This window comes from Diabrotica undecimpunctata, chromosome 6 (assembly GCF_040954645.1).
Source record: "Diabrotica undecimpunctata isolate CICGRU chromosome 6, icDiaUnde3, whole genome shotgun sequence".
NCBI classification, from domain to species: domain Eukaryota; kingdom Metazoa; phylum Arthropoda; class Insecta; order Coleoptera; family Chrysomelidae; genus Diabrotica; species Diabrotica undecimpunctata.
This window is the reverse complement of record NC_092808.1, coordinates 146,375,334-146,402,474: the sequence shown is the minus strand read 5'-3', so window position 1 is coordinate 146,402,474 and position 27,141 is coordinate 146,375,334. Positions and strand designations below refer to the sequence as shown.

Below are 27,141 nucleotides of genomic sequence, written 5' to 3'. Positions count from 1 at the left end.
GCGCCTTCCCAAAGCTTCGCCGAAGCTACCTTAAGACATCTTAAGGTTGCTATTATAGATAAGTTAAACCCGTATGGAAAGGTCACCGCCGACCGGGCAAACCTTATCAAACAAAGCCTAATCGAGGAATTGGACAGAACAATCTTGTCACCCTCGAGCAGCCAGGTAAAAGCACCCACGTTCAAGTCGTGGACTTACTCAGGTGAGATCATCAGAGTAGTCTGTGATGACGATGAGGCGCTTGCATGGCTGGAAAAGGCTACATCTGACCTCAAACCGTGGGAGGAAGCATCACTGGCTGTTGTCAGTCAGGATAAGCTCCCAAAACTTACCAAAGCCTCTCTATGGATCCCGGAGGATGCTATTAGCACCTCTGATGACCCAGAAAGAGTGCTGCGGAGGTTAGCGGCGCAAAATCCAGACATGGCAGTCGCGAGATGGTGCACTTTTCACCATGAGGTAAAAAAGGATCCTAAAGGACACCTGTTTGTCTTCGGAATCGGAGACGATGACATGGTTGTCCTTAGGAAAAGGGCAATGAGGCTGAGCTGCACGTTTACCTCATTGTATCTAAAAACAAGCACAAGCAAAGTGCAGGATACCTCCTCGGAACCAGGAACCTCAGACACGCGGCAACCGACTGCGGTTGCTGAGACTGAGACAACCCTGGTCCCACAGCAGGGAGAAGATCATCAAATGATGGTTGACGAACTCTGCGGAGGAAGTTCCGAAATAACTGAGGCTGCCCCCTCCTCAACTGAGGAGGAAATGGACACCTAAAAAGAGCCGAAACGATACCTAAGCCATGGGCAAGGATGTCGAAAAAAATAAGGTCACTATTATTCAATGCAACCTCCAACACAAAAAGGTGGCAACGGCAACACTATGTCGCCGCCTGGATGTAACGGAGGATGCAATAGCACTAATCCAAGAACCTTGGATAAATAAGACCAAAATAACTGGTCTTAGCAGCCTAAACGGTCAAATTTTCAGCTTACCAAGCAATCAACAACCGAGAACAGCAATATATGTTCCCAGAAAAATCAAAGCCTCCCCTATGGCGCAGTTTTGCACCTCAGACGTAACTGCGGTTAAAGTGAAGTGCCCATGGGGAAAGGGCAAAAATAGAGAGTTGATACTAGCATCAGTCTACCTACCCTCAGATGCAGCCACCCTACCACCAACAAGGGAAATGGAAGATCTGGTAGACCATTGTCTCAGTCAGAAGGTAGAACTTATTATCGGCTGCGATTCGAACTCTCACCATCTAGGCTGGGGCAGCAGAGATAACAACGCCCGAGGTAAGTCTCTTTATAACTATATTACTATAAAAGATTTGTATATCTTAAATAAGGGCACCGAACCTACCTTTATTAATGTTCGTAGCCAAACAGTCATCGATATCACGCTGGCAACAGCTGAAATATCGAATAAAATTCAGAACTGGCAGGTATCGGAGGATATTTCTATGTCCGACCACCGCTGGCTAACCTATAATATTAGTCTGGAAAAAAGCCTTATCAAATCGCGCGACCCTAAGAGGACGGATGTAGAACTCTACAACCGACTCTTAGAAGATGCTCTGCGGAATGAAAGGGCTTCAACTCCAGGAACTAATGCAGAATTGGAAAGGTATGCGGTATCTATCCAAAACAAAATAAGCTATGCTTATAAAAAATCCTGTCCAATAAGGATGGTCCAGGAAAGTCGCAAAACCAACTCTTGGTGGTGCACTGAATTGGAACACCTTAGGAAGACAGCAAGAACAGCTTTTAATAGAGCAAAACGCACCAAACTCAAAGAGGATTGGGATTCTTACCAATCAAATCTCAGAGAGTTTAAAAAAGTCTGCAGACAAAGACAAAGAGCTGCTTGGAGAACCTTCTGTGAGGAAATCGAAGATTTCCCGCAGGCTTCCAGGTTACAAAAAGCGCTCTCAAAGGACCCACATCGGCATGTCGGCATACTAACGAAGGAAGATGGGAATAAAACTTCCAACCTTCGCGAAAGTGCTGAGGTCCTGATGAAAACACACTTTCCCGGTTCTAGTGTCTCAACAGCACCAAACCGGATGGAAGAAGCAATCATACCGTCAACAAACGACTGGCATCTCGCCAGAACAATGATTAATGAGGAAAAGGTAAAATGGGCCATATTGTGCTTCACCCCTTTCAAATCACCAGGGCCTGACGGCATATATCCAGCCCTACTACGGTGGGGACTGGATATCCTTCTGCCGCACCTCGTGGAAATATTCAGAGCCTCTTTGGTTCTGAGATATATTCCTAGGAAGTGGAGAGAGGTACGTGTGGTCTTCATACCAAAACCAGGTAGGATGGACTACACCCTACCAAAGGCTTTCCGACCAATTAGCCTAACATCCTTTCTGTTGAAAACGATGGAAAGGCTATGCGAGAGGTACATAAGGGATGAAGTTCTGGTCCATAACCCACTTCACCCAAATCAACATGCATATACTTCGGGAAGATCTACCGATTCTGCACTGCATCATGTAGTGGGAAGAATTGAAAGATCGCTGGATAATAAAGAATCCACCCTAGGTATATTCATAGACATTGAGGGAGCGTTTGATAAAACCACATTCCCAACTATCACCCAACAGCTCAACGTCAGGAATGTTCCCCTGGCCATAAGCGAATGGATATTCAGTATGCTCTCTAATAGAGCAATAAGCATAAATGTAGAAGACGTTTCTGTTAGAGGCATGGTTACGAGGGGCTGTCCACAGGGAGGGGTGCTATCACCACTACTCTGGAACATAGTTCTAGATACCCTGGTTGACCAACTCAGCAGCAACGGTTTCTACACAATAGCCTATGCAGACGATATTGCTGTCCTGCAAAGCGGTAAGTTTGAGAGCACACTATGTGAGAGATCACAAGTTGCTCTCCGACTAATAGAAACATGGTGCAAGGAACACTCACTATCTATAAATCCAAAGAAAACTGAGATGGTCCTCTTTACCAGGAAAAGAAGAATCACGGGCTTAATACCCCCAAGGATTCTAAACTACAGTCTAAATTTTTCTGACGAGGTGAAGTACCTTGGTATTACCCTTGACAAGAAGTTAACATGGAACTCACACTTAGATGGTAGAGCTAAAAGAGCATATATTGCCTATGAGCAGTGTCGACGAACGGTCGGACGCACCTGGGGCCTCACGCCCAGGGTGATCGCCTGGGTCTACACCGCTGTCATTAGGCCAATGCTAACTTACGGAGCTATTGCTTGGGTACCAAAAGTGCTACAGGCAACAGCGATTAACAAACTAAACCATATTCAGCGGATGGCTTGCATAAATATAACAGGTGCCATGAAAACAACACCAACTGCTGCAATGGAGTTGATCATTGGCATCACGCCTCTAGATATATATGTCAAAGAGGTGGCGCTAGTGACAATGATGCGACTGCGCTCAGCTGGTGCAAACCTTGATGTAGGAATGGGACAATTGAGAACTCGTTTCTGGCGAGAAGAGTTGGATGCGTTACCACTTCTACAGGCAGGCTGCGACTCAATTGAACCAAAGTTTGTCTTCAACAAACCCTACAAAATTGAAACAGGACAGTACATGGAGACAAACGTGGCAAATGCCTATTGCATATACACCGATGGCTCCAAAATGAAAGAAGGCTCAGGATGCGGGATATACTCCAGATCACTGAACCTAAGAATAAAGTGGGGTATGGGCAAAAATGCCAGCGTAGTTCAGACAGAACTGACTGGTATCTCCATAGCCGCAAAAGAGATAACCCAAAAAGGTATAGCAGGTAAAACTATAATCATCTGCACAGATAGCAGACAAGCGCTACTAACCTTGAATAGACCACGTGTCACATCAGGTTTAGTAATGGAGTGTCACAAGTCACTAACCCAAGCTTCGGATGGTAATACCATCATCCTGAGGTGGGTTAAAGGACACAATAGGAATAAAGGCAACCGCATTGCTGACCAATTAGCTAGGAAGGCGGCAGGCCTAAGACTCTTAGGACCTGGGGATCTTTCTGGTTGGTCAACTACAACAATCGCGGAAATTGTCAAATGTCACTCCCATACTCAAACCGTAAAAAGATGGGAAGAAGGGAAAGGATGTAAACTTGCCAGGGTAACACTAAGTAACCTTGAAGAGTCAACATCTAAGAAGTACTTGGGAATGACCAGGAAAAACCTACGTTTGGCAGTTGGTTTTTTAACTGGTCATTGTCAACTAAGCAAACACCTCCATACACTGGGGCTAGCAGACACACCTCTATGTAGGAAGTGTGAACGAGAAGACGAAACTGTAGAGCATGTCCTATGTGAATGCCCAGAGTTATCGTTAATACGAGAGTACGCGTTCGGCGAGTCCTGGCCAACACCTGCCCACATAAGAGAGATGTCTCCTGGTGACTTGTCCACCTTCCTAGAATTGGCAGGATGGACAATGAGCTAAGGGTGACAGCTCCCTGGGAGGATGCACAATGGGTCAATTGTGGCCTAAGTGCTGTGAAACTTAACTCGCCCTCCCTACTCTACAGATACAGATACAGAACTATTTACTGTTCTGTTACTTTACTTTACGTTACTTTATCTATATCTTATTCTATTTCTAAATATAAGCCTTACACTAACATACACCTGATCCTGTCTCATTTCTGTAACATTAATTGTACCTTTCTTGTTTACTTTCATTTATTCACTGAAAATTGTTCAATATCAGACTTCATTGTATTAAAATAAAGTGTATGGCAGTTACCATAAAATTTATATAAAGTTTGTACTAGATAACCAGTCTAGGCGGGAAAACTATTTGGCTGAATGAGTGCCATTATTATTATTTTGAAACGAGTCGGAGGTTTTAGAAGGAGGAAGCAGAATTTCTGTTTTGCTTGCGCACTAGGACTCCAGTGTAAATTTACTATTTTTAATACACATTAAGGTACCAAAATTATCATCTAGATCGCAGTCTAATACAATGCAAGATGTTTATTTAGATAAAGTTAAAACCGATTGTAAAAAATCCGTACGGATTCGTGTACAGCTTATGCATCTATTTATACTTTTACCTAACGTACGTAACGTGACAGGAATGCTAAGCAGCATAAATTCCTTAAAAAAACGTGATCAAGCAAAGGTATTTAAATGAAAGTGTGATTATTCATCGTGTTATTAGTAGCACTAGTATAATCGTGTAATATTAATAAACAATATCTGCACCAAATCGAAAAATACAGGTTGATGGATCATTTTATTAGAAGTCATATTTTTGAAGGCTGAAACTATGTGACTTCAGCGTGAACCGTATCGCTGATATCTTCATTTTTTGTAAATAGCAACCTATGTCAAGTGATATATCATAGAAAAGCTTATTTTACTCTTTCCTCTTTTCAGAAATACTCAAGAAGTAAACTTCATTCACAATTATAAGAACTGACTTATGCAGAATTTAAAAGTATCCCGCTGATAAAGTCGAAGCCATAAAGGGATTTGCCTCTTCAGGTAAATAGAAAAAAGGGCCGGCTTAACGAATTTTATATTTTATTTGTCATTTACATTACATATTTAATTTAAATAAATATCTAGATAATTAAGGGAAAAAAATACATAAACTGATGCAGTATTAGAATTAATTAATTATTATATTTTCTGTGTCGATTCTTTATTAAATATATCCACATTTTGAAAGTAATCAACAATTTTTGTTTTGTTAAACAAATTGCAAGTGAAATAATAAAATGGTGAAGTGAAAATTAAAATGAATTTATGTAGGTATATACATATAGCTAAATATGATTATATTTTATACTTTATGTAAGGGAAGAAGTTTTTCAATTGTTAGTAAGGTATAAAGTATGTCTGAAAAAGTTGGCAACAAATGGGAAATTTCTTTATTATTAATTTCATGAAAAAAAAAACTATTCTTCATAAACATTTGTGCATTGCATAGAAATCAATAATCAAGAATCAAATTTATAAAATTTTAGGTGGTATACAGCGAAAATCAAAAATATTCATTTATGCTTAAAAGTGAAGTGCTTTTAAATTTAGGTGCTGCATAAAATGTTATTTTAATTTGGTTATAGCAATTAAAAATTATTTTTAAATTTAGATTCATGGCCTTTTAATGATGTATCAGTATTTGCATTAATTTTTAATTTTATTTCTAATTTACCTTATCCAATATACAAAAACAACAAATGCAAAAGTATTTTTTTATTTACTTTTTACTTTAAATGTATTATTTAATTATTAGAAGGCCAAACTTGGACATAATTTTTAATACCCACAAACATTTTAAAATCACGTTTTCTTGCATATCTAAATTTAAAATCACTTTCCTCTTTAGTATTAATTATTAATTTTGATTTTCCTTATCTACCACTTAATGTTTTATAAGATTATCGATTAATGATTTCTATGTGATGCATAATCTTTAATGAAGAATTATTTTTTTTCGTGAAATTATTAATAAATAAATTTCCCATTTTTGCCATCTTTTTCAGACATGAAACGGAAAAGTTAAACATAACAAGTCAACATGAATAAATAGGACCTTTTAAAACGAGTAAATCGGTACTCACCGAAGGGATCTCAGACGTTCAGATACAATTAGCGTCTCTTTGTAAAGACAATGAAGTCGACTTTACTAAAGTAACAAGACATTTACTCAACACAGACACTACACATTACTCCTTTGAGTTAGTGATAAGTTATAGTCTAAAAAAATCATTATGAAATTGAGTGGCCAGTGTGAAAACCAGTGCCAATAAAACACAAAACACACACACAAAACATTTTCTTCGTTGAGACTTAAAATAATGATTAATAACAATAATTATGGGAAATTTGTATGTTTATAAAAAGAGTTTTTTGACATTATGCTTGAATGATAATATTTGATCTGAGTATATGTACCTATATACAGTTATGCTATGCTTGGCTATTATGCCGGTCCTGGCAGCTTTGGTAGCTGTGATAATTATACAACAATAGAGTATTTACAAGGGATTATTCAGTTTTACAGCTGTTATTAAAATAACTTTTATAATGAGACACTAAATTTCTGGATAAAGTATACCACATTTCTAATGTAATACACCATTTCACTAATATAATACAAGAAAAGTTTCCAAAGATATAATACATGTAATTGTTGAACAATTAATATTAATTTTAAAAAGCTCAAAGTGTCTTGCTCAAATAACTCTGTTTCTTGGCAATAATATTATCTATCTTGAAAGTTTCGAATAGAATCGTTGATCATTTCTGGAAATACTGCTGTATTTCAAGAGGTACGCGATCCTTTAACTCATTTAAATTAGTTGCTCTGTTTACATAGACCAAGAGATCAGGGTACGAATAGAAATGGCAAGGGCAGCGTTCTTAAAATTCAAGCAATTGTTCTGTGACAAAAATCTCAATACTGCGCTGAGACTGAGGTTTGTTGAATGTTACGTCTGGTCGCAACTATTGTACGGAGTAGAAACATGGACATTAAAAGCGGAAATAGTTAAGAAGCTTGAAGCCTTTGAACTTTGGATATACCGGAGAATGTTGAGAATTCCATGGACTGCCAGGGTCACCAATGAGGAAGTGTTGAGAATCATGCAGGGTAGAGTCGATGGCAAAAAGACAATATGTAGAAAGAGGAAGTCATGGCTGCGAAATATTCGAGACTGGACAAACATGACTGTAGACGAATTATTCCACGTTGCAAAAGACAGAGAAGCTTTTAAAAATGTGGTCGCCAACCTCCCTTAATGGGGACGGCATAAGAAGAAGAAGAAGTTTACATAGACTCCTTAAGATAGCCCCATAAAAGATTAGGTAAAGTCAAATCGGGAAATCTTGCCAACCATGCAATTGCACCTCTTCGACTAATCCAGGGGGAAAACGTTATTCAAAAAATTTTGCCAAACAATTGTTTGATGGTGTGTAGGTGCCCCATTCTGTTGGAACCACTCTGTCATATTTGCAAATAAATTTATTATTTTAGGAATAATTTGATGCTGGAGAAGATCAACATTTTACACCTATAAGTGCGCCATCAATAAAAAACTCACCTATCAAATGGTTTTTTACTAAATCCCACATATAAACTGTTTGTATAATTATATTGTGTGTGACTCTCATCCATCCAGTGTGGGTTGGAATCTGAACAGTATCGGCAACTGTGTCTATGTCTGAATTTTTGCAAAATTCTCCCAACAGTCGATGCGTTTACCCAGCAGTTACGAGTTTATCTTCAGGTGCGCAACTGGTAGTACGGAAAGCAAAATAAGTTAAACTCCATAGACTGGAAATGGAAACTTAATAAACAAACTTTAGTTCCCATAAAAATGACACAATTACCTGGTCTATCAAGCATCATGAGCTTGATATGTTGCGGGTGCAAAACCGATTATGGTAATTCGTGTGAACGCAGCAAAACACGGATTGCATTAAAGTGTCGCGTGCAAAAATTGTGAAAGTTTTAGTTGCACAAATACCTAAAAATATAAAAATAAATTGGTGCACGAAGAAAATGAGACGGTGGATCAATAAAATAAAGACATGGAATATATAAACATTTGGAAAATAAAAATTAAGGATTTGTTTACTGTGTAAGCCACCTCCAAAAGCCATCAATGCACTGATTTTGTATTAAATGTCCATAAAACTCTAAGAGACGAGGCCTATTGTCGTCACCAGGTGTCTCAAAGGCCATCATCGCTATGATATTGGTGTTTAGTGACTCCAAAAACACCTGAGTAGTGAGGTTGCACTGATTTTGTATCAAATTTCCATAAAACTCTAGGAGACGAGGCTAGTTGTGGTCACCAGGTGCCTCAAAGGCCATCGTTGATATGATATTGGTGTTTATTGACCCCAAAAACCCCTGAGTAGTTAGTTTGCCCTGATTTTGTATCGAATGTCCACAAAACTCCAGGAGACAAGGCCACTCCTGAGTACCAGGCCATAGGAGACCACCACCGTCATGATATTCATGATCAGTGACCCCAAAATCAACGAGTAATTAATTTGCTCTGATTTTGTATCGAATTTCCATAAAGCTCTAGTAGATGAGGGCTATCCTACACACCATTCATGCAATATACGATAAAAAATAACTTAAAAGAAAGCAAATAACTTTTGTAAAAATTGTTATGTTATGTTATATTCTTTTCCCTATACATTATTTAGAAATATTTTCATAATATTCATCACATATGTTATTAAAATTTTTCATTGCCTTTTCTTATTTTTACGTGACTCCAAAAACCCCTGAGTAGTGAGGTTGCACTCATTTTGTATCAAATTTTCATAACACTCTAGGAGACGAGGCCCGTTGTAGTCACCAGGTGCCTCAAAGTCCATCGTTGATATGATATTGGTGTTTATTAACCCCAAAAACCCCTGAGTAGTTAGTTTGCCCTGATTTTGTATCGAATGTCCACAAAACTCCAGGAGTCGAGGCCACTCCTGGGTACCAGGCCATAGGAGACCACCACCGTCATGATATTCGTGATCAGTGACCCCAAAATCAACGAGTAATTAATTTGCCCTGATTTTGTAACGAATTTCCATTAAGCTCTAGTAGATGAGGGCTAAACTACACACCATTCATGCAATATACGATAAAAAATAACTTAAAAGAAAGCAAATAACTTTTGTAAAAATTGTTATGTTATGTTATATTCTTTTCCCTATACATTATTTAGAAATATTTTCATAATATTCATCACATATGTTATTAAAATTTTTCATTGCCTTTTCTTATTTTTACGTGACTCCAAAAACCCCTGAGTAGTGAGGTTGCACTCATTTTGTATCAAATTTTCATAACACTCTAGGAGACGAGGCCCGTTGTAGTCACCAGGTGCCTCAAAGTCCATCGTTGATATGATATTGGTGTTTATTAACCCCAAAAACCCCTGAGTAGTTAGTTTGCCCTGATTTTGTATCGAATGTCCACAAAACTCCAGGAGACGAGGCCACTCCTGGGTACCAGGCCATAGGAGACCACCACCGTCATGATATTCGTGATCAGTGACCCCAAAATCAACGAGTAATTAATTTGCCCTGATTTTGTATCGAATTTCCATTAAGCTCTAGTAGATGAGGGCTAAACTACACACCATTCATGCAATATACGATAAAAAATAACTTAAAAGAAAGCAAATAACTTTTGTAAAAATTGTTATGTTATGTTATATTCTTTTCCCTATACATTATTTAGAAATATTTTCATAATATTCATCACATATGTTATTAAAATTTTTCATTGCCTTTTCTTATTTTTACGTGACTCCAAAAACCCCTGAGTAGTGAGGTTGCACTCATTTTGTATCAAATTTTCATAACACTCTAGGAGACGAGGCCCGTTGTAGTCACCAGGTGCCTCAAAGTCCATCGTTGATATGATATTGGTGTTTATTAACCCCAAAAACCCCTGAGTAGTTAGTTTGCCCTGATTTTGTATCGAATGTCCACAAAACTCCAGGAGACGAGGCCACTCCTGGGTACCAGGCCATAGGAGACCACCACCGTCATGATACGTCATAATATTCGTGATCAGTGACCCCAAAATCAACGAGTAATTAATTTGCCCTGATTTTGTATCGAATTTCCATTAAGCTCTAGTAGATGAGGGCTATCGTACGCACCATTCATGCAATATACGATAAAAAATAACTTAAAAGAAAGCAAATAACTTTTGTAAAAATTGTTATGTTATGTTATGTTGTATTCTTTTCCCTATACATTATTTAGAAATATTTTCATAATATTCATCACATATGTTATTAAAATTTTTCTTTGCGTTTTCTTATTTTTACTTTAATTTAATTTAAACAATTATTTACCAGGATTTGACCTTAAATATCTTATACAACTTCATATTTTTTATTATATCGCGTACTATCCAATTTAACAAATTATCCATATACTATTGTGGTTATTTATTTTCTTTCCTTAAATGGATACAAGTGAAACTATAGTTATAAGTAATGCACCCTGTATAATTTTTACTACTCACATTAATAATAACAGAGAACACCTTTAACAACACTTCCTAATAAGGCAGATCACAATCTTAATTGACCTATCCAAAGAATATTATATAATAAGTAGTATATTATAGACTTCCTTTCTATACTCGTATCTGTTTGAGCACAGATTATGCAACCATTGTCTGTATCTTCTATTTTTAACGTTAATTTGTCATTAACATTTTTTTTTAATTTTCAACATTTTTTACGTTTATGGGAATAGAAACTGTTCCGTTTGGTAAGCAAATAAATGTTTTGAAATTTTGTCCTGATTTCGGTACGAATACGCAAAGATAATCAAATTCATATTGATTTTTGTCTAATAAAAATTCAAAATGTAGGAAGTAGTCAATATTTAAAATATTGTATATATATATATATATATATATATATATATATATATATATATATATATATATATATATAAAATTTGCACTCGTAAGTGAATGGGATGTTTTCGGTCAATTTGGAGATAAAAAAGAAAAGAGTTGTGCTACTTTATCTATTTATTGAAGACGTTTCGCCCATTGTTCAATAAGCATCATCAGTTCATCTAAAAGAGTGTTATTAGCGATACATCTAATATAAAAAACAATTAAGTAAATGATCTTACCTTTAAAAGATCTGTAGCATTAAAATGTTGTTATTGCAAAGAAACATCAAAAATTAGTCTACTAAATATATCAGCAAAAACACAGAAACACAGAACGCCGGAAGATTCCCAATTTAACTAATTTTATATTAATTTTTTTTTTAATTTCACTTTTGAAAACATTGATTGAAAAAAATATAATTGTCAATTTTGAAATGTTATATTAACAACGGCACGGCTAGGGTTCTTGACTGTTATGATCATATCATGAAAATGAAGTATTTCAAAGCTCGACTGTCAGAACTGACAATCAGCTGGTGAGATTGAAGGAAAAGTTTTGTAGATGCCAACATAAATGTTATGATATAATAAAAGAAGTTGAAGAAGAAACCAATAATTGAAAGTAGAATACGAAAGAATCAATTTTGTAGTATTAGTGCATGGTAAATTTGGCTTAAATTGCTGATATCAGTTTTCTTATTTAATGCATTAGATTGTTTCAAAATATGACACATCTCCATAAAATGTCTCTTATTAAGGTTACGTTCTCTACAGAGAATTCTAACATCATCAAAATTCACAGTATGTTTGGTGTTGATTGCATGTTCTGCAAGGGCACAAGTATGTTAATGTCACTACGATGTGAAGTAAGGCGTCCTTTAAGGGAACGGCCAGTCTGACCAATATAACATGCATCACATTCAAAACAGGGTAAGTGATAGACTACATTCACTTGTTCCAAAATAGAAAGAGGTGTTTTAATTTTAGAAAACAAGTTCCTGACAGTCTTAGGATTATTGATAGCAATCTTAACCGGGATATTGTTCTGTTTGTACAATTTAAGAAGCTTTTCAGTAACATATGGGAAATAGGGTAGTGAAGAGTAATGGGTGGTGGAAGTTGCAATGTTAGGAGAAAGTAGAGTACTGTTGTTCATAATATTATTAGAAATCATTCTTAGTTGATCACCATCAGGTAAATCATCAATAGAAGACCCAAAACTTGTTGAAAAAAGGTATTTATTTATGAGAGATGTAAGCTAAGAATTGTCAGATAGTATATTTCTGAGTAACAAAAGAGAATCCCTTTTGTTATCAGGATGTGTTAACCTATGTAGCCTACAGCTGAGTGCTTTTATAAGATTTATTTTGTATTTGAACGGATGGCAAGAATGATAGTTAAGAAACCTATTACTAGCCATAGGTTTCCTGTACCAACTTGTTGGTTGCAGTTATTTTGAATAGTCTCTCCAATGCAAAATATGAAACATAACGCAAAATACATTAGTTCAAAGACTTAACACTTTAGAAAATATTAAGACGAATGTTGCGTATAAGCTGGAATATCGGAGCTGCTACCAAAGATATGTTAAACATGCCCCAAGATAGTTAGCACCAATAAAATGATGAAAAAAACATTGTATATTAAATACTTAATGTTCCATAGAGAATTTCAACAACTTTAAGTAATACAAGTAGGAAAGATTAAAGGAAAGGTAACTATAGGAAAAAAGAAATAGTCATTGCCGCGTAACGCACAAAGTTGTATCCGCACAACATAAAACCAATTCGGCAAGGTCATGAAAATGAAAAACTTGCCATATTGGTCGCCATCCCAATTGATGCTCCATTTCCCAAGTATTTTTTACATTTCTAAACTTGCAGTTAACGAAATATATGCAGATGACCTGATTATAGCAGCTAGTGAGAAAAATACATTAAAAAAAGCTTTTTAAGAGATGGTTTTCTTCTTTTTAAAGTTTCATCTCCTATCGGAGGTTGGATATCATAACGGCTATGGTCACTTTGTTGGCTGCTGCTCTGAAAAGTTGTAGTGAACTACAGTTAAACCATTCTCTAACGTTCCTCAGCCAGGAGATGCGTCTTCTTCCTATGCTTCTTCTTCCTTGGATCCTTCCTTGCATAATAATTCTCAGCAGCTCATATTTTTCTCCTCTGGTTATGTGACCCAAATACTCTAGTTTTCTTCTTTTTATGCTGTTCATAATTTCTAACTCCTTATTTAGACGTCGTAGTACCTCAGCATTGGTAATCCTTTTAACCCACTGAATTTTTAATATTCTTCTGTAACACGACATTTCGAACGCTTCTATTTTTCTTATGTGTTGTTTCTTCAATGTCCAAGCTTCCATTCCTTATAGTAAGATAGAAAATATGTAACATCTTAGAGCCCTCAATCTGAGATGCAACTCAGATACCGTCTCTGTTGGTAAGCATTGTCTTCATTTTCACAAATGCTTGCCTTGCAGTTTCAATTCGGACTTTGATTTCTCTGCTTTGGTCATTTTTGTCATCAACCCAGGTTCCCAGATATTTGTTAGGTTATGCCCAGATAATAGATGGTATCGAAAGGTATTTCAGATTAGCGGATATAGTTTTGAAGAAGTGGAAACGTTTAAATATTTAAAAGTACCGCTAAATCAGTCAGTTGAGAGAATAGAGCTAAAGCTGTGAACTTAAACAGGAATAGTGCATGCTACTAAACAAACAAACAGCTAAAACAATTTAAAAGGAAACTAACTAGAAAAGTATTGGAACCTATGGTAATGAAATACATATAATAAAGTTAGGACTTGGATGAACCATTGAAATTTAATTTTAATTAAAGGAAGACAGTTAAAATGATTTTTAACTTTCCTACAGTTCGGATGTAGAAAACTCTTTGGAGTAGGGACTTATGTTCCCTGTATGCAATCCAAGTCCATCGGCATATAGCCAGATAATTTAACAATTTTAAGTATGGTTTAATCCATTGAAATCCAACCACTGTTTGGTTTTGGGGTTATTTCCCGCTCCAAAATAGATTTTTAAGTAAAAATAGCTACGGTTATAACTTCTAAGGTTATGTACATACTAGTTATACATGCCTAGCGAAATAAACTTATATTTGTTTTTCAAATAGATAAAAACTAAACAATTTGCACTTATTATTTCTCCTAACCACAATCTATCTGATTTAATATTAACAAACAGATGAGAAATAATAAATACAAATTAAAACAAAAAACTGTATTACAACAATAACCTACATACTTTAAAAATGATTAGAAATACCCATATGCATAGCCATAGGCATGAAGTAACTTTTTTCTATCTAAAAACAATTCCAGGTACAAGTGATTTCAATGCTCGATTACGACAGTAACCATATTAGACAATTTCATGTGGGCAAAATTCATTGTCGATGTTTCAAGGTCGAGACAAATATTATTTAGAAAAAATTACACCATGTTGTTACAAACACGAAATGAATATACCTACTGCAATTATACACTTGCCGACAAAAAAATTATCATAAGAAACTGATTAGTTATTGGCTTAATAGTGCTGGCTACTATTTTTTATTTATTATTTTAATTTATTAAATAAATATTATTTTAATTTAAGTTAATACTATTTAACTAACGACTAACTAATTATCACATGAACTAAAATTCACAAAAAGAAAACAGTTACTTTACTCTGGGTTAAAGGACACAATGGAGTACATCTGACACATCTGAGATATCCGAAATTACAAATGTTTACTACTTTAAAGATCTTTTTTTTTTCTTATCACGAGTATTGGCAGGGAAAGATGGATGTCAAAATTTAAAAAGGTTCGGAAGACTTCAAGAAACCATTACTTTTCTATTCATATATGCTTACCAAAAAATATTCGCCATTTTAATTTTAACTAGTACATTCTTCTTTGATAACCCGGCTAAACCTTAACCAGGGCCTCTTTCCAGAGCATCTGCAAAGGATTGGAATCTATGAAACTCCCTTCTGTCCGTGTAATAATAAATCTCTCGGAGATTTGAATCACTTATTTTTTGATTGTCTTAATCATAGGGAACAGACTCGAAGCCTATATTTAGGTTTAATAATTTAGTAATATTGTCATCAAGTTTATAAACGACTCTAAGATAAAAATTTACTTCCTTATAACAATTTTCTGCGGCAAAAAGATTCTTTGTGGATCTCTCTCTCCACTCACACACAACTCTCGACTACTGTGCACCTCCAAAAAATAACATTTTAGAGATTTCTTTTAAACATTATAACAGAAAGTGATGATAATAGTAAGTATACACACTTATTGCTACTAAAAGTAGAGGTTTAGCAATAGTTATCCAAGAAAAATAGTAATCATATCTGTCAATAGGACTGCCAATTTACTGGACAATTTTTATCACTATAGAATTTCTAAATTACTTCACTTTTTATGATGAATGAAGTACCAGTAACGTTGATTAATGTAACCAGAAATTATAATCTTTGTTCTGACCATTGGTTCTTGACTTGGGACACATTTTACGAGGAGAAAGATATACTTTTCAGTCGAAGGGAAGATAGAGGGTAGGAAAGCTCTGGGACGTAAAAAAATGCCATGGCTGCGCAATATTCGACAATGGACAGGAATCCACAGCTATGAAATTCTTCGCAATGCTGCTAAAAACAAAATTATTTAATCCTGACTATTTAACATCTCATCTGACAAGACGATGTACGGTGGACGCCTACGTAGAAACGCACAGTACCTTAAGAAGAAGAAGAAGAAGTTCCGACCATTCCTCGGTAATTTGTCCAAAAAGTACAGCTGTGTTACTCAGAAAAAAAAATTGTGAGGAATATCGTACCAGCATTAAAGAAAAAGGTGAGCTTATCAAAAAATTAAAACAACTAAATACCTGTGTAGCAAAAACAAAATTTGATTACCTACTGATAGACAGTTTCAGTAGAAGTTAAAAATATGGAGTTAAAATGAAAAGGATTAGGTTATAAGTTATAACTAACGGAATACTTAACTGATGTATTTACTTTAGACTAATAAACTGTTTACTGTAACAGTAATTTAAAGAGAAATAAAGCTTGTAAACCCAAGAACAGCTTCTGATACTGATAAAGAAACCTATAAAATGTTGAAAGAACAGCTAAATTAAGAAGTTGTTTTCATAACGTATTTAATTAACGTAATTATTCGGCTAAACTACTAGTGCAGGGATTTTAAAACCTCTGAAATTATTTCAGTATTAAAACCCAAAAAGAAATCTATAGACCAATCAGTGATTCGCAGTCTTGCTAAAGGTGTTAAAAAGATTACAAAAACTCCTTAACATCAATCCGTCTTTTAAATCGTCATCAATTGAGTAAATACAAATTAAATCAAATGAGCGATAGAACAAGAAATGCTGTACATCAAATTTCTGGATGCTAACCAAACCAAGCCTTTGCCAAGGCTTGGTACGATATTTGGTATGTTGTAGAAATTATCAAAAATTTTCCCTCTATCTTACGTTTACGACATACAAATCAAAACAAAAATCAATGATGAATTTTCGACGAAATTTCTAATTAACTCTCTAGACCAGTGCGGATCTATTTTGAGGTGGATGTGAGAGGTGGCTTTCAGATTTTTGCAGAAAAAGTTGTGTGATAATTTCAGTAATATTAATTGTCTTATCTTCTTTTTCTTGTAGTTCCTTCTCCTATGGGAGGTTGGCTATCATCACACCTACAGCTATCCGTACCTTATTGGCGGCTGCTCTGAAAAGATCTACTGAGCTGCAACTATACACTCTCTTAGGTTTCTTATCCAGGAAATTCTTCGCCTTCCTATGGATCTTTTACCCTTGATTTTACCTTGCATTATGAGCTTAATATCTCATATTTTGCACCTCTGGTAATGTGGCCTAAATATTCCAGCTTTCTTGTTTTGATGTGCTTTATGACCTGGCAATCCTTTTGTAGCCTTCTTAACACTTCTGCATTTGTAAGTCGTTGGGTCCATGGTATTTTCAAAATCCTTCTATAGCACCACATCTCAAATGATTCCAACTTCTTTATATAATCCACTTTTAGTGTCCAGTTTTTCATTCCATACAACACAGTCTAGAACACGTAGCATCTTAAGGCTCTTATCCTCTGCTCCAGAGGAAAGTCTCGATTAACAACAATTGTCTTATACTTTCTCTCAAATATGTCATAAACAATAATAAAAAATTTAAAATATTTAAAAATTACTAAAAACGTCGATTTTTTTCTACTTTTTTTGCTTGTAACATTAAAATAATTCATTTTGGAGTAAGGTTCTACGTACATAAAATAGCGACAATTAAAGTTTTTATAAGACACGGCTGGGGTGATGCCTTTTTTATATAATGTTTTTGGACCATTTAGATTGCACTTAAGACCTTCATAATTCGCCTAGAAAATCTTTATAATATAAAAAATAAACCAAATTTCATTATAATCGATTATATAGATCTCGCATAATAATTTTGCAATCTATTTTTTTTATGAAATATTTTAAAATGTTGTACAACAAAAACTAGATTATATAGAAGTTTGCCAATTTTTTAATCATAAAAAAGCACTTTAACTATCTAACGTACTTTATGGAATTAATATCGCATTATTTGGTTGGCCTAACGAATGTTTTAAAATTATAAACAGTTTTTTGGCTTGTAAACAAATAAAATATCTAGCTCAAATTAAATTTATAAAACGGCGTTGAAAAAGACTTGACAAGATGCTTCTTTTAAAATAAAAAATGTAAATTACAAGCAGTGGTTCCTGAGATACAACCGATCAAAGGTGACCGGCATTTGCGACGAAGCTATTAACAATAGGATGATTATCTTCATATCATTTTTTCATCATCTATTTCTTTTGGAGCTCTTTCTCGATAAAATTTTTTATGTCTTTAAGATATTTATAATATATAGTATAATAATAAAACCATCGGTATTGCACGTGAAAAATACTAAAAAAAATACTAAAGAAAATTGTGTTTCAAAGTTCAAAATCAATATATGTAACAAAAATTGTATTTTCTTAGCTTTCAATGAACCAATTTTATTCATTATTTTTTTAATCTGATGTAACTTGTATAGAAACACCTAAAAATGCATCACAAAATCCCAAAGATGCTTTAGTTTTGTTATCACTAAATTATTTTATTTATACTCTAATCGTCAACTGAGAAAAAAAAAATGCAACTGAATCTCTAAAAATCATACGAACGAGCTAAACTTTGCTAAAAATGTTAATTTTGGGGCCCCAAAAATATTCAAAAAAGTTTACTACTTCTTCCCCCTAAAACCTCCCCCCTCGTAGGAGAGAAAAACGGAAAAAATCGATCTGCCAAGAATCTATACGTCGTAGAAAATATATTTTAAATAAAAAATGTGCCTGAAATAGTTTTAAAGAAAATTTGTATTAGGACTTAAATAAAACTTGCATCAATTCGCGTCCAAAAATAATAATATGTATAAAAAATTTTATACAATTTTTGCGTTTTGCAGTAATTAAATGTATGTAAGAATATTAAAAAATAAATGTTGCGCGATTTTTGCCAGTTTTTAGAATTTTCATGAGATTATTAAAATTTAATAAGGTACCTCCGTTAACCGATCACTACAGAATTTCTATTCTTAAAGTCTAATCTTCAAAATCTATGGCACGAAATTTAGGTTTTGATTTTTGGCAACAAAAGTGAGGCATTTGAAATATGCCTAAAAAACACAAAATTTAAACTTTCACACTACAAACGATGTAAAAAATCTAAAACCGCTTATTTTCGATTACACAAGAGTTTTTTTCTAAACTACAACTACAAGTTTCACCCAAATCGTCTTCGTAAAAGTATTTTCCGACGTATTTGACGTGCAATTTTCCTCCCCTACGAGGGTGGGTGTTACGGTAAAGTCCGGTGGTAGGAGTGGTAAACTTTTTTGGGCTCTCAAAATTGACATTATGGGCAAAATTCAGCTTGTTCGTATGATTTTTAGAGGTCAAATCTCTGGTGAGAGACTATTTATAGATTTACGTTTCTTAATCAGTGTCCTTCCTATCTATCTCTTTTTTTATGTTCCAAAAAAATTGTTAAAATAAGTGTTTACAGTCAACTTTACAATTAAAATACATAGCAAAAATCAACAAATTTAGCATAAAAATTGTAGTAAGACGAAAATATATGGACATGTGAATATATGCTAAAAACTGAAAAATATATGGGATGTAAAGAACGAAAATAATGGTTATTATAATTTAATACCATTGATCAATTAATGACATGTACCGAATGAAGACCGTCTTACATAGATACGGTATATTTGTGACATTAAAAGTTAATTTAAAGTTTGTTTTGATTTTTATTTTAAAACTTGTCATTTAAAAAATTTTAAAATAATGACTTTGTCTTTAAACTGGTAATGATAATTTCGTCAGAACACTTTGCAATAACGAAAAAATTACAAATTGTGGCCAATAAACTAAGGTTAACTTAAAAGAACCACTCCGAAGTAAATATTAAAAAATATATGAGTTTCACGGGAGACTAAGGTTTAAAAAACAAGTGAGACCATGATCCATTGCTATTTTTACAAAAAATAAACAATGGTCTGTTTGATCTTTGTTTAGCAAAATAAACTGAAGGATATTATACAAAGCATAATAATGTACCTACTGTATTATTGCCCAGGGCCAACAAGGCTTCTCGAGCAGAATAAAAGCGGAATAAAATAAAAAGAAATAAATGATTAAAAGGTCATTTTACAAATCTGCACGTTGTCCAGCAAGTATAGAGTATTATGCATACATACTGTGACCTTGTCCTGCAGTTTAAAGTTAATGGAAAATAATTTATTAGCGACAACACTTAATACCATTAGTACTAACTTACACTCACTTTTAATCGCGCAATTTTCCTTCACAGCCGAGTAGAACACGCGAAAAGTTCAAAAGTACGGAGGACCGAAGAGAAGAACTGTTTTCGGGTTACCGATATGTCAACATTGCGAATATTTAAGGACGACTAAAATCCAAACACGAGTTCTTCCCAACAATCTGTTTTTTTGCTATATAATTTGCATAATGACTTAGAATGACTGTCCCACTCTAAGATACGTACTTGGCGGTGTTGCCGCCTTACAGCGCACGTGGGTTTCATTCTTAACGTCAACAAACAACAGTTGGGTTTTTAGGAAGAACTTGAATTTTATTGTTGGCTTTATACAATCACTAATAAAGTTTTATTAAAATTATTTTTTAATATATAAAGACTAAACGACTATTGATCAAGGATATTATTTATTACGTGTATAAACAGATGATAAAAAATTACAAAATCGATGAACGATAAATGAGATTGGTTGAAAATGAAGGGAAAAAGGAAAGCCCTACATCTTAGTCGAAGAAACAAAAAAAGACAGAATATATGATGCTTCATATTAGTAAAAAACATGAAATATTGGGGTACCTACTATCAAAAAAAAAAAATTATAAATAAAAAATTAGATCCAAAAAGGAACATTTCAACGTAAAATATCGCTTAGAGAATTAAATAAGAAGTAGAGGCGTCAAAATCTAAAGAAATTTTATGGATTAACGCTGAGATCAATATATTGTACAGTTATATTAAAAAAAAAGGGTACAAGTATTAGAAAGAGAAGTTAACGTCATCCTATTTGTGTAAAACCGGCTGGGATTTTTGGAGGTTATCAAATGTCATAAGTGATCAAAAATGCAACTTATAGACATCAAAGGCGTTTAATTTGATAGAAGGTTTAGCGTTACGTACAATAAAAAATTAATATGCCTCGTCATTTAAGTGAGATTGAAAAGGCTCAAATAATTACGAAAATGGAAGAAGGATGGTCAATTCGTGCGCTAGCAAATTTCTATAATAGAAATTTGAAAACAATCTTCAGAATTAAGCAACGATGGGTCCAACAACAATCATTAAAAAGAAAAATTGGTTCAGGGCGTTCCAAAGTATCCACTCCTCAACAAGATGCTGCTTTAGTTCAATTCTTAAGAGATAATCCATTTGCGACGTCGAAGGATTTAAGGATTCATACGGGATTTCCTGGTGCCCAACCTACTGTAAGCAGAAGGACCAATGAATCTGAATTAAAAAACCGACCAGCTGCTAAAAAACCATTAGTAACTGTTGAACATCGGCAAGTAAGAGTAATATTTGCACTAAACTATATTTACCGCAACCCACAATTTTGGAACAACGTCATTTTTACTGATGAAAAGACTTTTCAGTCGACCTATAACGGTCAAGTCCGTGTTTATCGTCCAGCCAATACTAAGTTTGAAGAATGATATATTCACTCTCATAATAAATCTGGACGTTTTTCTGTAAACGTATGGGGTTGGATTAGTATACATGGACCTGGTGTTTGTTGGCGATTAGAGGGAAGATTTACTGCCGACAATTACATTAACGTTTTGGAACACGTAATGCTCCCTTCTATTGAGCAATTGTATCCTAATAATAATTTTATATATCAACAAGATAATTGTTCAGTCCACACTGCCCATGCCGTAAGGAATTGGTTTCAAACGCAAAACCTGGAAGTATTGCCATGGCCTGCGCACAGTCCAGATATAAATCCAATTGAAAACATTTGGGGCATAATTGTTAAAAAAATATATAAAAGAAATTTTATGCCACAAAATTCAGATCAATTGTGGGATACAATCTTAGAGTGCTGGGAAGATCTTGATCCAAATATGATATCTAATATAATTCAAAGTATGCCAAATAGACTAAATAAAGTTATAGAAGCAGACGGTTCTATCACCAAATACTAAATTCTATTTGTAACAGTCATTAAAATTATTCTTTATATAATTGTTGAATAAATGGTTTCGTCTAATTAATGCTCAACGCCAATGATTTATATTTTTAATAACCTGTGACATTTGATAACCTCCAAAAATCCCAGCCGGTTTTACACAAATAGGATGACGTTAACTTCTCTTTCTAATACTTGTACCCTTTTTTTTAATATAACTGTACATTATAAAATCAATCATCAGGCAAAATGTCATCAACAACTAAATTGAAAATGGGGATAATATGGAAGCAAAAAACTGCAAATGACAACTAAAATAGAGCAAGATCATGTATCAACCATAATATAAATATGAATATAGGAATATATTATCTAAGTTTGAATAAAACGCAGGGTACGATATCTGCATATTGTCCCATATTCTCTTAATTATAGAACGTCCAGTGGTTTGTCTTATTAATCTGTCCAATTGTCCTATCGGAAGAATCCTCTTCCCATAGGACAATTCGACATATTAATATATTATACATATATTGTATATATGTATAATATATTAATATGCATTAACAAACCGTACATAAAAACTTTAGCAAATATATACAGACAAGCAAAAGCTACGGTAAAAATTTATGAAAACACTCCAGAATTTCCCACTACCAGAGACGTTCGACAAGGAGACGCAATATCACCAAAGCTCTCCACTGCAAATCTAGAAAATATATTCAGCAAAATGAACTGGCAGAACAAAGAAATATCTATAGATGAAGAAGACCTCAGACATCTAAGATTTGCAGACAACATCGTTCTGATGAGAAAGAGAAAAAAAAAGAGAAAGAGAAAGAGGAAGAGAAGTCTTTAGGAGAGTCTTAAAAGAAACCTTCTGTAAAAAGAAGGTAAATATATTGACTTAAAACCATAATAGAATGCCATATTGTGGCTCAGAAGACTTTTTAGGACAATTGTTTCGAAAATTAAAATCACCATGCTGATTGACAACCTCCAAAAGATACATGACATTGAAGAAGGGAAGTCAGAAATTAGAAAAGCTTTATAGTGAATGAATGAAGCTAATATAGGTGAATAGATGGATAAGTAGTAGCAAAACTAAGGTAACTATAGTCAGTCTATAGTTCTATTTACCAAACCTGTGATATAAGAGAATTATGAGAGATCTTCTGCCGCAATAAAAAATATGATGTTAGCAGTATAATTCAATAGATCCTGGAAAAGGTTCATAGGAACGAATAAAGGGCTTAGGGTCAAACCTATATATAGAAAATCGTTAGCAGCAATAATAGAAGGTTTTACTAGGCTAGTTTGTAGACGGGAGCTAACAACCGTCACAAAGATAATGACGACACTGTCAACTAAGGAAATACCTATACAAGATGGGAGGAGTTATCTATGGTATACAAGAAATGAAACTAGATAAAAAAAACCGTGACAAATGTTCTCTATGAGTGTAAAATGCTTAGGGACATCAAGGGTATAACAACAATAAAGCAAGCGACACATGCTTTTATCAAGAGCACAAGATGGTGGAATTCTTGGTGGAATTTAATGAAAAGACAAGGATTGGTACACCGTCTCAAGTGACAAAGACGAGTAGTATCTCGTCTGATGGAATAAGGCAAATATATAATAAAAGAAACAAAAAGAAAAATAAAAAAAGACGAATATATTGTAAAATTGAGAGCCAAGGAATGTCGAAAAATAATGAAAAATGTAAGGAAACGGAAGAAGTTGTAAAAAACTCGAATATACTGTTACCTTGCATAAAATGATTATATTTATATTTATTAATTATATTATTATGAGTATAATATTAATATGAGTTGTAAGAGAAATTTAGAATGTATTGATTAATCTCTAATATAAATATTATTTTTAGTTGGAAAATTGCTGCTTCCACGATAACATAATATAATATAAATAACAATATACAGTTATTAAGTGTTCAATTTTGGATTCTGTAAATATGAGTAACAGTTATATCTTTTAATAAAATATCTTTGTAAAAAAAGTAAGATTGTGAAAAGCAATATAGTCCGGGTAGTATTGGCGCATTAGCTAGGAAAAATATTTTCATTCCATATTTTTACAGAATCTTACTGAAATATTCCAGTTATAACAAAAGTGCACGTTGCCCAGAAAAACTGATGGTCAAAAATTGCTTAAATAAATATTTTTTTTTAAACAAATTGTCAAATTTAATTTTTTTTGCCCGGGAAAAGTTTTGACAAAAAATTGATTAAACAATTTTTGACCATGACTTTCTCTAGGCAACATGCGCTTTTCTTATACCGAGATTATTTCAAGTAATATTGTTAACTTTTTTAAAGCAAATGTCCAGACAAAGAGCCCCAAATGGGAAAAAATATTTGTTCAACGCTACGCCAGTGTATATCGGTACGCTCGTGTCTATCTGGCGATATTAAGCTAACCATCGGTTTTCAGTTTTTTTTTGTTTATTATCACACTAATAATGATTCCTTGGAAAGCAGAATCTTCAATTTTTGCAGTCTGCTAGGAACTTTATTTTCTGTCAGCCTTCTAATCCCAAATTGCATAATTTAAACGTTTGGTGATTTTTAAAATCGTCTGCTTATTGGTTAGGGTTAATTTAGGCTAAATTATGTTGGGTGAGGTTGAAAGCTGGCCTCAGGGCAAACAAGACATTTCTAAGATAACGGTCCTTAAGTTCCTACGAACACAACTATTCTCAATGTGATGGATTAATTTGTATCTACTGGTTTGGTAAATGATTATTTATCTTTGATAATAATCAACTAAAACCTGTACGTCGATGAAACGCAACATCTACCACATAATATTGTGTGTCAAAGAAATGCTGAAAGGAAATTAGAACATATAAGCGCTTTTAAAAAATCAACTATTTGAGGCTTTTATCTAAATTACTGCATTTCGTAAAAGGTAAATTCATACACTATTTCATGCAAAAGGCTCTGATTATAAAATCTAATTTATTAGGTAAGTTTCCCTAAATCCTGGACCACCGAAGTAGCAAGACCGGCCAGTAGGTAGTAGTTAACACTAACACGAGCTGGTGATGATCACATCTAGTGTCGAAGATGCCACTTCTCCCCGTTGAACGCACCTACAGCGATCATCATCTTTTTACAGTATCACGATACCGAAATTTTGACTATCAGCTGCCTTTAATCTTTCTTCCATATACCATATTCAAAAGTTTTACTTAGTTTTTAATTTATAAGCAACGCTAAGTGTTTTCCTTATTTTTTCAACCATATATATTTTATTTCTTTATTTATTAATTCAATTACCTAACCAATTAATTGTTAATATATCCGACTTTAAAAAGCCAATATCTCTGGAAGAAATTAAAGAGAAAGACCTAACCGGACTTATTAGACTTACGAGACAAAAATTTTCTGTGAATGAAATTAATATTGAAATGCCTTACGATAAATCTTACGCAAAAATAGAATTAGGAAAGTCGATCCCGATAAAGAAAAAAAAAAACAAATGATATTACGTATCGGAAACAAAAAAACGTATTATTCTTTCTGTTAGTAGATAGTTTGTGTTATGTTGTTTCTAATGTAAGCTACTGTTTTCGATAAACAATTTCTGTTATAGACTTATTTCGGGGAATGTCTTGCTTTGAAAATCGTTCGAATTGAAAACTTCATCGTTATGGGAAACCGGGTGTAAATGTATAATTTTCCCGTTTGATTTTGACTCTTCTTATAAGGAAAAGTAGTAAAACTTTTCTACCAGTGATCAGCAACCACGTTGGATTTTAAGATTTCGACAAAGAGTATTGTGAGGTTTTAATGCTGTGAGTTGCTGATTCTTATAGTCTCCATATTCAAACAACTCGTTAGATATGCGATAGGGCCTAAGGACTTTCTAGTTTATTTGCAGCTTCTTAAGTTCTTGCGTAATATCTTAAGTTTGAAACTGAATCTCTTTATCAAATACTTCTTTGAGAATCTTTTTGTTTCTTCAAAGTATCTATAATTTTTTCTATGCTTTCATTGTTGTTCGAGAAGTTTTTTGAGTAGCGGTTTTTAAAAAATTACTTAAAATATATTACTGAAACAAAATCACCATGAAATAAATTTTTTGAATGCTATTAAAGAAAACGAAATAATGTTTAGAATTAAAAAATCAAAATTACGTATTTGGATAACATATTAAAATCAGATAAAGAGCAAATTATTTTATATAATGATCCAAAAAATAACACGCGTAAATGTTTGAAAAAAAAAGGACGAATTATTTTATGATGGAATCCAAAAATGTGTTTAACCTCCTTATTAAGTTGAGTGAGCCTATTAGTAAAGTGCACATTTCCATGCTTGTAGGCGATCGTTCTAGCGGTTTTAAATTTTGTAAGTAATATATAAATCATCTATAACTTGTCATCGAATGCCATAGTCTGTGGACTAGTACGCATTTCGATGCGCATCGCCCCGCCTCGAATTTTCCCATTGGCTCTTGACCTGGAAATCCCTATTTATCGCTCGAACAGCGCATATAAATATTGGCGATTTTCAGGTCAGCCAGGTCAGTCCCTCACGGGCTCTCCGAGAGCTTAGTGCTCCCGGGGCTCTGCTTCCTGCCTTTATTTTCCATACTCTGTGGCTGAGAATTGTTTCAACTTAACTTGGTGTTTTTTATTTCGACGAAGAAATTGTCATGTAAGAAATATCTTGCCTTTTTCAAGGCAAGACACCGAAGATAAATATTTTTCAAGTCCATAACCTGAAAATTGACTTAAGTAGAGGAGCTCTCGACGTTTACTCCGAAGCCCTCTACAGAGCACCCGGGGATGACAGAAGGTGGTTAGACCCTTAATTGTTCCCCTGAGGTGACAAACTATCATATTTTCTCGGAATAAACCAAAATTTTAATTATTTTATTAGGAATACTTTTTA

At 34.0% G+C, this 27,141-nt stretch overlaps 1 protein-coding gene across 7 annotated transcripts in view; it reads right to left on the bottom strand.

Annotated features, from left to right (window-relative positions):
• The window catches only part of blo (bloated), a 524,956-nt gene that overhangs the window by 169,886 nt on the left and 327,929 nt on the right, over positions 1–27,141 (bottom strand). The window contains exon 1 of one of the 7 annotated variants that reach the window (XM_072535674.1): positions 20,317–20,460. The exons of 4 other annotated variants lie outside the window; for them this stretch is intronic. In XM_072535674.1, the coding sequence (XP_072391775.1) occupies position 20,317 (1 nt within the window). In that variant the 5' untranslated portion in view covers positions 20,318–20,460. Of the gene's footprint in view, positions 1–20,094; positions 20,191–20,230; positions 20,247–20,316; positions 20,461–27,141 lie in introns of those variants that run through there. 2 more of the 7 variants (XM_072535676.1, XM_072535675.1) reach the window with 2 other exon arrangements.